Source organism: Bufo gargarizans, chromosome 10 (genome assembly GCF_014858855.1).
Source record: "Bufo gargarizans isolate SCDJY-AF-19 chromosome 10, ASM1485885v1, whole genome shotgun sequence".
Taxonomy (NCBI): domain Eukaryota; kingdom Metazoa; phylum Chordata; class Amphibia; order Anura; family Bufonidae; genus Bufo; species Bufo gargarizans.
Window position 1 is genome coordinate 41,581,232 of NC_058089.1, and position 14,941 is coordinate 41,596,172.

Below are 14,941 nucleotides of genomic sequence, written 5' to 3' on the forward strand. Positions count from 1 at the left end.
TTTGTCACTGGAGCGTGATCGGAAGATGGTCCTTGATCCGTCCAGGTCGCCGCTCAGATGTTGCCTGTGCATTGGGGACAGTAAATTGCAGTCCCCAGTGCACAGAATGGCCGCACAATGGCCGTGTGTATGAGGCCAGAAGGATACATTTGTGAAATTTTGCACCACTATCCCGCTGTCTGTTGATAAGTACTGGTAATTAGTAAGTGCCAGTATTGCAATTTGCTAGCTGTTACAATGGCGGTTCATGGCCTCCGCTGTCCTGTACACACAGGTGCCAGTTTTCTGTGTGTGAATTAGGACTTGTAACTCTGTCTTCAGAACTGCTAGGGGTAATATTCTCCTGCTCTGTGAACTACAGCATTGCTGTGTCTGCTAAGCAGCTCCTCCTGAATACACTCACCTAAAGAATTATTAGGAACACCATACTAATACGGTGTTGGACCCCCTTTTGCCTTCAGAACTGCCTTAATTCTACGTGACATTGATTCAACAAGGTGCTGATAGCATTCTTTAGAAATGTTGGCCCATATTGATAGGATAGCATCTTGCAGTTGATGGGGATTTGAGGGATGCACATCCAGGGCACGAAGCTCCCGTTCCACCACATCCCAAAGATGCTCTATTGGGTTGCGATCTGGTGACTGTGGGGGCCATTTTAGTACAGTGAACTCATGGTCATGTTCAAGAAACCAATTTGAAATGATTCGAGCTTTGTGACATGGTGCATTATCCTGCTTGAAGTAGCCATCAGAGGATGGGTACATGGTGGTCATAAAGGGATGGACATGGTCAGAAACAATGCTCAGGTAGTCTGTGGCATTTAAACGATGGCCAATTGGCACTAAGGGGCCTAAAGTGTGCCCAGAAAACATCCCCTACACCATTACACCACCACCACCAGCCTGCACAGTGGTAACAAGGCATGATGGATATATGTTCTCATTCTGTTTACGCCAAATTCGGACTCTACCATTTGAATGTCTCAACAGAAATCGAGACTTATCAGACCAGGCAACATTTTTCCAGTCTTCAACAGTCCAATTTTGGTGAGCTTGTGCAAATTGTAGCCTCTTTTTCCTATTTGTAGTGGAGATGAGTGGTACCCGGTGGGGTCTTCTGCTGTTGTAGCCCATCCGCCTTCAGGTTGTGCGTGTTGTGGCTTCACAAATGCTTTGCTGCATACCTCGGTTGTAACGAGTGGTTATTTCAGTCAACGTTGCTATTCTATCAGCTTGAATCAGTCGGCCCATTCTCCTCTGACCTCTAGCATCAACAAGGCATTTTCGCCCACAGGACTGCCGCATACTGGATGTTTTTCCCTTTTCACACCATTCTTTGTAAACCCTAGAAATGGTTGTGCGTGAATGAAAATCCCAGTAACTGAGCAGATTGTGAAATACTCAGACCAGCCTGTCTGGCAACAACAACCATGCCACGCTCAAAATTGCCTAAATCACCTTTATTTCCAATTTTGACATTCAGTTTGGAGTTCAGGAGATTGTCTTTACCAGGACCACAACCCTACATGCATTGAAGCAACTGCCATGTGATTGGTTGACTAGATAATCGCATTAATGAGAAATAGAACAGGGGTTCCTAATAATTCTTTAGGTGAGTGTATACCTGGCTGTTTCCTTCAATTCTTGCCTGTGCATTGTTCTTGCTAGCTCTCTCTGGCTAGCTAGAGCCTGTAAAAGAACTATTATCTGTTTGTCTGCCTGTGTACCTGACCTGTGCCTGTTCTTCGTATTGATCTTGTGCTGCTTCCCCCTACCTTTCGGTTATTTTAAGGTTTTGCACAAAATCTGCCAGCCCTGAGGAACAACAGATTTGCACAATGTAGAGTTCCATATGAAGAGGATCCAAAATTGGTGTCTAATTGGTGAAAAGAAGCAGTTGTATACCTCCAATAGAGGCAGCTGCTCTCGGGCCTATGGGAGAAGGGGGCCTCGCAGCGGAGAAAAAACCTGTATCACTAACAGTGCACTGGAGAAGACTGATTATGGAGAAGGACCTTTGATGATGTCATCACCATGTAACTAGTGCAGGAAGCCAGAGGATAGCAGGGCAGACGAGAAGTCTGACGGACCTGTGATGATGCCATCATGTGACCAGTGCAGCGAAATGGTGAAAGACGTGGGATGCGGACGTGAGGTGGTGCAGCTCCTGTGCTGTCTATGTAGGAGAGGTTAGTGGTGTCCTGGGAGAGCCCATAATAACATTCTAAAAAAGCTGGGATTTGTAGTTCCGTCCTGTTATATCCTTCTCTAAGTAATTTCAACTGAGATCTGATAGGTTTCCATCATTGACCCTGGCAGGCTGCAAAATATTGTCCAGCATTTATGACCTGATCTATGATGGAGGCCATTAACACAGATATGCTCAAAGCCTTATGTGTTCTGTAGCATCAGATTATCATATGCTTCAGCAACTAAGGTGTGTATAATTCGAGGAGTGTTCAATAAGTTATCTACCCCAGCATGTTCTGTCAGTGTTAGAAGCTGAGCCTGTCTGTGCAGGTTAAGACATGTCTGGACATGCAACATACACAGAAGCAGTTCAGTCTAATAAAGGCACTGGAAGTGACATTGTGGTAGGAAAAGAAAGTAGGGAATTTGGAGCCTCATTCCTAGATTAAATTCCTTACAAAGGAAGAAAAGAAGCCTATTGAAATCCATTAAAGGATGATTGCTGTATATGGTAATCATGCACCTTTCTACTACCAAGTAAAGTTTTGGGCCAAGCAGTTTAAAGGGGTTGTCCGGGTTCAGAGCGTAATCCGAACATCCCCCCCATTCCCCCCTCCCCCCCCCGGCAGCCCCCCTGACAGTAGCATCGGAGCAGTTCATGCTCCGATGTTTTCCTTTTCCCTGCGCTAAATCGCTTAGGGCAAAGGCATTTTTTGGAGTTCCGGTGACGTACCAGGGATCTCCATGGGGCTGCCATGACCACCGGCACTGATGGGCGGGATTTAGCGCTGCCCTAGCCAATAAAATGGCTAGGGCAGCGCTAAAGCCCGCCCATCAGATCCGGTGACGTCACCGAACACACTGCCGGGCGGAAGTTTCCGCCCGGCAGCGTGTTATTGAAAACAAAAGAGCCCTTGCCCTGCGCAATTTCGCGCAGGTCAAGGGAGCGCATCGGAGCATGAGATGCTCCGATGCTAGCCTCAGGGGGACTGGGTGAAAATAACAACCCCTTTAAATGGGGTAGGGAATTAATGGAGGATGACCCCGTTCGGGGTGACTTGTTGAAGCATCTTCACAGGAAATATGCTGTAAAGTGGAGGCCATAAGATGGAAGATCGTCGGATAAAAGTCAGTGTTGTAGCTTAAGAATTTGGCATTTCAGTTGTCAAATTATTGCATGTTATAGAACATGGGTCCACGACCATGATCCTGAGACCAAACAAGAGTTTATGCAATGGAAGCACAAGGGGTCACCAACTCCATAGAAAGTTTGTGTGCAGCAGTCAGCTGGAAAGATCATGGCAACAATTTTTTGGGACACAGGAGGCGTTTTATTACTAGAATTCATGCCACACAAGACAACAATTACTGAAGACCAGTGCTGGACAAGCATGTTGGGCCGAATACCGCGTGTGCTCGAGCACGATGCTCGAATCTCCTCCCCGCACGTTTGTTGGCTGCTACGCAGCTAATAAACGTGCAGGTAAGTTCTACCATTCATTGTAATGCCGTAGCCATGTTGGCTGCTGGCATTACAGTGATTGGCTGGTCATCTAGCACCCGATGACACGTATTAGTCAGGAAGAGCTGGAGAGCAGAAAGGAGAGATAGTGTAGGGATTGAAATAGCAATATTTTAGTTTTTATACTTGTTATAGACTCAAGGACTATTGTGTATGTCAGCCATACATATTTTTAATGCAACCTGCACCAAATTGCTAAAAGGTGCTCCGCAGTCTGGCGCTCTTTTGAGGAAAGTGCAGACGATAAAAGAATTGTCATTTGCAACCTGTGCCGTACTAAAATGAGCAGGGGCATAAACACTAGCAACCTCACCACCACAAGCATGATCCACCACATGGCATCAAAGCACCCTAATAGGTGGGCTGAACGTCTGGGTTCACAACCAGTGTCTGTGGGTCACACCATTGCCTCCTCTTCCCCTGTGTTACTTGCTGATCAATCCCCTGTCCAAGATGCAGGCCCGGATGACTCCCGCCATGCACCTGAACCTTTGCAAACACCACCTCTGAATCAGTCAGTAGCTGGACATCAGTCAGTAGCTGGAAGCAGTGTAGCACTGCAGTGGGGAAGCGGCAACAGGCCACACTTAAACTGATCTGCTTAGGTGACAAACAGCACACCGCCGCAAAGCTGTGGCAGGGGATAAGAGACCAGACTGAGCTGTGGCTCTTGCCACTCAACCAAGAACCAGGCATGGTTGTGTCTGATAATGGCTGTAACTTGGTGGTGGCTTTTGAGCTGGGCAAGCTCACACACATACCATGAGATTTAATTACCAGTCCCTTTTTTCTAATCTATTTTATTGTCTGATTGTAGATTGCATTTTATTTTATTTTTCTGTACATTATTATAGGGCAGCTATTGTGCCTGACCTGTTATTTAGAGCTAGTGATGAGCGGCATAGGCAATATTTGTTTTCGTGATATTTCATGAATTTTTCGCATAATATTCGCAATAAATTAGTGAATTCTAGAATTCATGATCTCCAGTCATTATTTTTGCGATTGCGCAAATCGGCACTAATGATTGGCATATTTTTGGCGCAATACATGCAACTTCACATTTTATCAGGTCTGAGTAGATATTACTGATTGGTGCACTAAGTATTGTTGTGACATCACAGCACTATGTCTGTAGCATGTATGTATGGACAGCAGAGAAACAGCAATTCCTATCACACTACACTGGAACCTATCAGCTACACTACGTGTATATCACTATGTAACCTTCACGGACTATCTCCCACTAACTATCTGTATTATATATATGAGCTAACTATCTATCTAATGCAATTGGATAAGGAATAGGATCCAGATGAAAGCACGGAGCACAGCAATGTCACTGCTGTCTCTCTCAGAACTGCAGGGGAGGTTCCTATATAGTAAGGGGTAGGCAACTTTCCTATTGGCTGCTAGGGATGTTGCTAAGCTCTGACAAAGATATTGCAGCCTTCTCATTGGCCCACAGGCAAGAAGGGAGGTTACTGATGAAAAAAATCTAGAATATTCGCAATTATGAAAAAAATTGCACTATATTGTACATCTTAATATACAAACCGGATTCCAAAAAAGTTGGGACACTATACAAATCGTGAATAAAAACTGAATGCAATGATGTGGAGGTGCCAACTTCTAATATTTTATTCAGAATAGAACATAAATCATGGAACAAAAGTTTAAACTGAGAAAATGTACCATTGTAAGGGAAAAATATGTTGAATCAGAATTTCATGGTGTCAACAAATCCCCAAAAAGTTGGGACAAGGCCATTTTCACCACTGTGTGGCATCTCCCCTTCTTCTTACAACACTCAACAGACGTCTGGGGACCGAGGAGACCAGTTTCTCAATTTTAGAAATAGGAATGCTCGCCCATTCTTGTCTAATACAGGCCTCTAACTGTTCAATCGTCTTGGGCCTTCTTTGTTGCACCTTCCTCTTTATGATGCGCCAAATGTTCTCTATAGGTGAAAGATCTGGACTGCAGACTTGCCATTTCAGTGCCCGGATCCTTCTCCTACACAGCCATGATGTTGTGATTGATGCAGAATGTGGTCTGGCATTATCTTGTTGAAAAATGCAGGGTCTTCCCTGAAAGAGATGACGTCTGGATGGGAGCATATGTTGTTCTAGAACCTGAATATATTTTTCTGCATTGATGGTGCCTTTCCAGACATGCAAGCTGCCCATGCCACACGCACTCATGCAACCCCATACCATCAGAGATGCAGGCTTCTGAACTGAGCGTTGATAACAACTTGGGTTGTCCTTGTCCTCTTTGGTCCGGATGACATGGTCCCAGATTTCCAAAAAGAACTTTGAATCGTGACTCGTCTGACCACAGAACAGTCTTCCATTTTGCCACACAGTCTTCCATTTTGCCATTTTAAATGATCCCTGGCCCAGTGAAAACGCCTGAGCTTGTGGATCTTGCTTAGAAATGGCTTCTTCTTTGCACTGTAGAGTTTCAGCTGGCAACGGCGGATGGCACGGTGGATTGTGTTCACTGACAATGGTTTCTGGAAGTATTCCTGAGCCCATTCTGTGATTTCCTTTACAGTAGCATTCCTGTTTGTGGTGCAGTGTCATTTAAGGGCCCGGAGATCACGGGCATCCAGTATGGTTTTACGGCCTTGACCCTTACGCACAGAGATTGTTCCAGATTCTCTGAATCTTCGGATGATGTTATGCACAGTTGATGATGATAGATGCAAAGTCTTTGCAATTTTTCGCTGGGTAACACCTTTCTGATATTGCTCCACTATCTTTCTGTGCAACATTGTGGGAATTTGTGATCTTCTACCCATTTTGGCTTCTGAGCGACACTGCCACTCTGAAAAGCTCTTTTTATACCCAATCATGTTGCCAATTGACCTAATTAGTGCTAATTGGTCTTCCAGCTCTTCGTTATGCTCAAATTTACTTTTTCCAGCCTCTTATTGCTACTTGTCCCAACTTTTTGGGGATTTGAATCAATGTATTTTTCCTTTAAAATGATACATTTACTCAGATTAAACGTTTGATCTGTCATCTACGTTCTATTACAAATAAAATATTGACATTTGCCATCTCCACATCATTGCATTCAGTTTTTATTCACAATTTGTTTAGTGTCCCAACTTTTTGGGAATCCGGTTTGTATTAATAAAAATTAGATTAGATTATTCATGATCGACACTATTAAGAGCTTTTAGAGTTATGCTTTACATGAGCGACATGGACTGTAGCTCCAAAGGGTATGAGATTTTCACTGACATCTAGTTTTTCAGACATTCTCTGTGTGCAGGAAAGGGGAGCAGATAAAATGCAAAAAGAACATGCTATGCATTGATCTATTGCTGTGTTGCAGTGGTGGTCACCACATGGCGCTGGGCCAAATTAGAGTAGGGACCCAGTTGAAAGAGGCCACCATGATCAAAAATCATACAAAGAGTCTCATATACAGTATATAAATGATGCTGACAAGCAATATAGATTAATGCGTAGCATGTGGATGTGCGATTCATGTTCTTTTTTTAATTTTAGATAAGATGTGCCCATCACTTATGTCCATGGTTTGATCCTGCATTAACTATATCTTTTATATATATATATATATATATATATATATATTTTTTTTTTTTTTTTTTTTTTTTTCTGTAATTCTTTCTGTGACAATGATTTGACTGATAACAAGTTATTTCTTTAGAAGAGGAAGTCTGAGGGTATTATTAGGCTTAGTGGCTAGTGCTAAAACTGCAAGATTTTAGGATTTCATTAAATGCGACTTGACTAAACCTTTGCATCCTATTTGATAATTGTTTGCAAAGTCCCAGGGGCATGCTGACACTAATGGTGTTTGTTACTGTTTTGATGATTCTAAATAAAATGTAATTCTGTCTTTTCTGTGGGCAGTTTAAAGCTCTCTTAAAAACTTGCAGGGTCAGTTCACATTTCTGCCTCAAAATCTTCTAAAAAAAAAAAAAACGCCTCAAAACAGCCTTCTATTCATTTCAATGGGAAGCAGCACTTGTAAAAAAAAAAAAAAAAAGCACCTTGCCCTATCTTGGGGCAGAATGAGCACTAAATCACCCATTGGAATGAATAGGAAGCAGAAAAAAACAGCTCCATGTAAGTCCATGCATTTTTTTGGTGCATTTTCTGCACGTTTCTTGGTGCAGATCTGCCCCATAAACCTCAAGCCTAAAATTCTGCTTTGAACAGAGCTTAGCTCCGCCCAGGCCATTGATACTAGTCGTGACGTCACTCGGCCTGCGGTAAACAGAGAGAAGGCTGCGGCGCTGCTGGAGCGCCGCTGCCTTCTCAAACAGCTGATCGGCGGGTGTCCCGGGTGTCGGACCCCCGCCGATCAGAAGCTGATGATCTATGCAGAGGATAGATCATCAGTTTAAACAAAATGCAGAACCCCTTTAAAGATCTGGACATTGAAACCCAACCCCTTTAAACACCCAGTGCTCCATAAGAAGAGAATCCACAATGAATTGCAATGGCAATTCATTGCAATGTAAGGAAAAAGCAATCTAATAACTGCTTCTTATTGTCACCTAGAGTGGCATAAAAAAGTTTTAAAAAATGCAAAAATATATAATAAAAACAAATATCTAAAAATCATCTCTCCTTCCCTATAAATAAATTAAAAATAAATATAAAAAATAATCATCATAGGCATCGCCACATCCCCAAATCCCTGAACTATATATGGTAAATGAATTTGTCCTATATGGTGAATGCCGGAAATTTTTTCATTGTGAATTGAATAAAAAGTGATCAAAACATCATACACACTCTAAAATAGTATTAATAAAAATTACACAGCGCCTCGCAAATAGCACCCACACACAACTTCCGTAGACTTAACTATAAAAATGTTATGGAGGTCAGAATATGGCGATAAAAATAATATATATATATTTTTTTGGTATTAACATAAGAAAACTATACAAATGTAATCACTGTAATCTTACTGATCTAGAAAATGAAGGTAACAAAACCCACAAAACTGGCAGAGGTTTTGTCAAATTCCACCCTATTTGGATTTTTTTTTACCATTTCCCACTACATGGCAGCAAAAAGGCTAGGTGCACCCCTGGTAGAGGACATAAATTATGGAAACAAACAAAGCTCTGTATTTCTTATCTAGCTGATTGTATGTTGTGTCCAAGCTGTTACTCGGGAAAATAGCAACCATGTAAGACTTCTGGAAATGAGACAGGATGCATTTTAAAGTCTCTGCTTTGGGCACCAATAAATATTGTCCCACCATTGCCCAATGTAACCAATAATCAATAGTAAATTCCCTATACACTCACAGCCAGACTCTCTTCTAATCAGTTGTTGGCTATTATATCACTATGATTTTATACAGAATTTTAAAATATTCTAAACATATTTGACATACTCAGTGCTGTCGTGTTAAGTCCTATTCCAGACAGAGCCATTCCTCCAAGGATCCGAAACACACAGTAGGAGATGTAATTTGGAGAAAAGGCTGTGCAGATTCCACTGATTGTCATTTGGAAGTAAGACCAGATCAGCAATGCTCTTCGTCCATACCTAGAAATATTTGACAGTTTGTATGATTGTAGTGTTATTTGTGGAACAGGACAATACAATGAAGTATAAATGGTAATGAGCAGTGTTTCTCACTTGTCTGAAAGTCCTCCCAGAATGATGGCTCCCAACAGGACACCAGCCATGTAGAGTGACTGACCCAGCTGTCTTCTGGTTCTATTTCCACATACCAGATCCCACTATAAGAGCAATTATCTATATATTAACGTCATATTAGTTATTTCTTATTAATCAAAAAATGTTCATAGATAGTTCTCTATATTTGTTCAAATAATCAACGTGGTTTGGTAGACGTGCTTCTAGTAGATACTGTTCACATGTATATTGTCTGAATGGTACAAACCGGGTTCCCAAAAAGTTGGGACACTATACAAATCGTGAATAAAAACTGAATGCAATGATGTGGAGGTGCCAACTTCTAATATTTTATTCAGAATAGAACATAAATCACGGAACAAAAGTTTAAACTGAGAAAATGTACCATTTTAAGGGAAAAATATGTTGAATCAGAATTTCATGGTGTCAACAAATCCCCAAAAAGTTGGGACAAGGCCATTTTCACCACTGTGTGGCATCTCCCCTTCTTCTTACAACACTCAACAGACGTCTGGGGACCGAGGAGACCAGTTTCTCAAGTTTAGAAATAGGAATGCTCTCCCATTCTTGTCTAATACAGGCCTCCAACTGCTCAATCGTCTTGGGCCTTCTTTGATGCACCTTCCTCTTTATGATGCACCAAATGTTCTCTATAGGTGAAATATCTGGACTGCAGACTGGCCATTTCAGTACCCGGATCCTTCTCCTACGCAGCCATGATGTTGTGATTGATGCAGAATGTGGTCTGGCATTATCTTGTTGAAAAATGCAGGGTCTTCCCTGAAAGAGATGACGTCTGGATGGGAGCATATGTTGTTCTAGAACCTGAATATATTTTTCTGCATTGATGGTGCCTTTCCAGACATGCAAGCTGCCCATGCCACACGCACTCATGCAACCCCATACCATCAGAGATGCAGGCTTCTGAACTGAGCGTTGATAACAACTTGGGTTGTCCTTGTCCTCTTTGGTCCGGATGACATGGCGTCCCAGATTTCCAAAAAGAACGTCGAATTGTGACTCGTCTGACCACAGAACAGTCTTCCATTTTGCCACACTCCATTTTAAATGATCCCTGGCCCAGTGAAAATGCCTGAGCTTGTGGATCTTGCTTAGAAATGGCTTCTTCTTTGCACTGTAGAGTTTCAGCTGGCAACAGCGGATGGCACGGTGGATTGTGTTCACTGACAATGGTTTCTGGAAGTATTCCTGAGCCCATTCTGTGATTTCCTTTACAGTATCATTCTTGTTTGTGGTGCAGTGTCGTTTAAGGGCCCGGAGATCACGGGCATCCAGTATGGTTTTACGCCCTTGACCCTTACGCACAGAGATTGTTCCAGATTCTCTGAATCTTCGGATGATGTTATGCACAGTTAATGATGATATATGCAAAGTCTTTGCAATTTTTCGCTGGGTAACACTTTTCTGATATTGCTCCACTATCTTTCTGCGCAACATTGTGGGAATTGGTGATCCTCTAACCATCTTGGCTTCTGAGAGACACTGCCACTCTGAGAAGCTCTTTTTATACCGAATCATGTTGCCAATTGACCTAATTAGTGTTAATTGGTCTTCCAGCTCTTCGTTATGCTCAAATTTACTTTTTCCAGCCTCTTATTGCTACCTGTCCCAACTTTTTTGGGATTTGTTGACACCATGAAAATTTGAATCAACGTATTTTTCCTTTAAAATGATACATTTACTCGGATTAAACGTTTGATCTGTCATCTACGTTCTATTACAAATAAAATATTGACATTTGCCATCTCCACATCATTGCATTCAGTTTTTATTCACAATTTGTTTAGTGTCCCAACTTTTTGGGAATCCGGTTTGTACCTACACAATGGCCTATTAAAGTTGAACTGGTTAATATTTAGTGAGAAGAATGAGCCAGCTTGGCCATTCAGCATTAAAAGGGTTTTCCAAGTGTTTTACACTGAAGACCTATCCTCAGGATAGGTCATCAATATGTGATATGTAGGGGTCTGACTCCTCAGCGATCTTCTTTGGCACTACAGTGAGTCTGGCCTGTAATACCATGTACAGTCGCTATGCAATGACTGGCGCTGGGCTTGGTATGCTGTGAGGAGGCCGCAGCACTGTCTGGAGCACTGCAGCCTCTTCAGCTTATTGGTACTGGTGCCAGGAGTCAGACCCCCACTGATCAAATGTTAATGACCCATCCTGAGGATAGGCTATCATCTGGAAAACCCTTTTAAGATTGGCATGAGAAACACCAGTCTTAATACATTCCCCTCTATAACTCTATGGAGTAGGGAGTGAAATTCCCTAGAAACTACTGTATTCTGTCATGTCTTCTCCCATTAGCAGCTATAGCACGTCTGCAGCGTTTAAGTAAGTTTAACATGAGGATGATGGGAGATTGTGTATCTCTACATCTATTTGTGTGAAACCAATTCTACAAAAGTTTTGCTCTGTTAAGGCCTCATGCACACGACTGTATGTATCCGCAAAAAACGGATCCACAAAAAATATGGATGACATCCGTGTGCATTCCGTATTTTGCAGAACAAAACAGCTGTTATAGGAGCAGGAGAACGGAAAGGACAGATTCGGCACATAACTGAGCCGAACAGAGCCTACGGACCCTGTTAGGTTTCCACTCAGAGGAAGATTTTTGAAGCAGAGACAAAAGTCCTGTGCGCACAACTTTTGTCTCCGCTCCAAAATCATCTTCTAAGCGATAACCTAATGGACCCCATTATAGTCTATGGGGTCCTTAGGCTCCTTTCGGCTCAGTTATGTGCCGAATCCGTCCTTTCTATTCTCCTGCTCCTAAAACGGAGCAGGAGAACGGAAAGGCTGAACGCTGATGTGAACTAGTTCACCATAAAGGTCTACAGAAAAGAAAAGTGCCATGCTGAGTGTATTTCTGAGTCTATACAATGTTCCTTCCTTCCACATAGCTGGTAGGATGAATAGCTGTCATCTACCTGAACTTAAAGCCTGGGAGAACCATGGTTTTTGGCGTTCTGGGCTATTGATGTTAGTGTGATATATCACAGTTTTATTCGGATTACATACAGACTTACCTCTGTGATGATGGTTGACGTGAAATCTTTCCTATCATATTCCCAACCCATTGTACAGGATCTTGTCTCTACATCCGTACTGTTATGAGATGTGATATTCTCACCCACTGGTCTCCACTGTATTTCGACAAATTCCTGGCATGAATTTGGCCTCCCATTTTCATCCAAGGGGCTGTACAAGCTGACCCAGCCCTCCTTGCTGCCGTTAAGTACCCGTGTATCGTTCATTTTGCACCAGTGGTTTGGGATTGCAGCAGTGAAATTCTGCAGAAGGTTATGACTTGCCATCAGTAATATAGGAAAACACAGCAATATAACCTGTGTGACCTGGAAACGTCCCATTCCTCCAGTTCTCTCCAACAGATCAGCAAACCCCATGACGGATAACTCAAGTTGACCTTTCTATGCACATTCACCAGCCAAATATGGAAGCAGATTGTGTTCTTAAAGTAGATAAGTTGATTTGCTTTGGAAATTCAGATTCAATAACTTTTCCACAACACGACATAGAAAATTTCTGTGTTCTGTACTCGGTTTTGTGAGAGACTCATGCCAACATTTCCAAAGGCATTCTTAAACAGGATTATAATACAATCCCCTGTTCTTGCTCGGAATTATGTTCTTTAGTCTCTAAGTTTTGAGAACTCTTGTGAAAACCTTAGATAATTACTGCTGGTTCATTAACAATCCTTGTGTTTTCTTTAAATGTTATATATGATGTTTTAATCGAAATACATTTCCACAACTTCAGTTTTCGCACCAATGTTCAGATTCACTTTTTCTGTTTCCTAGAAAAGCAAATATCTCTATTAACATAATCTTTTTCTAATTAATATGTTCTCTGTTTTCCTTCTTATAATGATTAGTTAAGATTTGTGAACATATAGCACCTGATACATTGAAAGTCATTAACTGAACATAGCTTCAGTTACTTCTTAAAGGGGTCGGGATAACTATTAGATCAATGGGGGATCCAACCCCTGGGACCCCCACCTGTTCTCCTGATCAGGGGGTCCCTTGAAATGAAAGGAATGGCTGGTCAAGCATGTGCACTGCGCTGTACTCGGCTATCTTTTACAATCCCATACGGAAGAAATGAAGCGGCAGTGTGCATGCTCAACCTTCTGCTCTATTCATGAGGGGACAAGTGCTCGTGATCACTGGTCGGACTCCCACCATCAAATAGTTATCTTTTATCCCATGGATCAAATCAACACTCTCCCCTTCTCTCCTTGCCTCTTCCAGCCTTGAGCTCCTATGCTCCTCACCATTGATGTTATCTTCCTGGCTGCAGCAGTGATGTTCTGTGCACCCAAGTCACCACTGCACTCGTCAATGGCTTCAGCAGGAGACGAGACATCACTGCTGCAGCTTGGAAAACAAACACCAGTGATGAGGACTGGAGGTCAGGGCTGAAAGAATCAGGGGAATAAAGGGGGAGAGTATTGATTCTATTGCTATTTTTCATTACATGTACAGGGGTTACTCAAGTTTTTATGTAAAACGGACAACCCCTTTAACCCCTTAACGACCACCCACTATTTTTTGACGGCAGGCGGCGCAGGTTCTAAGTCTGCAGTGACGTCTTATGGCATCACTGCAGATGAAGGGGTTAAAAGGCTGCTGGAGTGACTCTGTTATTAACAGCCTGTGTTCTTAGTGCAGACTCCTGCTTAACAGCCGGGGTCAGAGGTCAGAAGTTCCGACCCCAGCTGTTAACCCTTTGATCATGCCATGATCCATACTGCTGCATGATCAAAGGGGATTCCCACCTGCAATTGGGTCACCAGTTTTTCCCGTGTACTGATGGTTGATGGGGGAGCGATATTGTCAGTCGTGGGGACCTATGAAAGACCCCAGGGTTGTCTGAATAGTAACCCTGTTATTAGGGCACACTAGCATTGCCCTAACAGCAGCCTGAGTCATAGAGACACTGAGGACAATGTATACAGAATTATGCTAATACATAAGTGTGAAATAAAGTCATAAAACAGTAATCCCATGGGATTTAATTTTTTTTTTATATAAATAACAAATTTTACATTTAAAAAAATCATATTTCCATACCCCCCCAAAAAAAAAATCACCAATATTTAGTGTAAAATACGTTTTATTGTACACATATTAAATTTAAAAAAATTTAAAATACACGTATTAGCTGTCCAAGCGACTAATATAACCAGAAGAATTTAATTATCAGGTTATTTAGTGTGAAACATGAATAAACAAAAAAAGACAGCAAAACTATTTTTTTCTTTATATTTCCACAACAACAACAAAAAATTATATAAATTTCATTATAATTTATTTTTACACCCAGACAAAGTCAGAAAATAATAACATTTCTCCCACATAAAACAGTCATGCCAGTGGAAAAATAAAAAGTTGAGGCTGCTGAAATGCAGAGAGGCAAAAAAAAGGGGTCTGGTCATTAACCCCTTACATACCTGCGCTATACATGTACGGTACAACATAGCCGGTCAACGTGTCTAATGACACAGCGAC

The 14,941-nt window shown here is 42.0% G+C and overlaps 1 protein-coding gene across 1 annotated transcript in view; it reads right to left on the reverse strand.

The window, feature by feature from the left end:
- LOC122921135 (solute carrier family 22 member 6-A-like) overlaps nucleotides 1-12,814 on the reverse strand; it is a 136,657-nt gene extending 123,843 nt beyond the window's left edge. The window contains exons 1-3 of the mRNA XM_044271136.1: nucleotides 12,437-12,814; nucleotides 9,360-9,463; nucleotides 9,112-9,266 (exon numbers count right to left, since the gene is read on the reverse strand). Coding sequence (XP_044127071.1) covers nucleotides 9,112-9,266; nucleotides 9,360-9,463; nucleotides 12,437-12,814 — 637 coding nt within the window. The remainder of the gene's footprint in view (nucleotides 1-9,111; nucleotides 9,267-9,359; nucleotides 9,464-12,436) is intronic.
- Nucleotides 12,815-14,941: the final 2,127 nt, after the last annotated feature.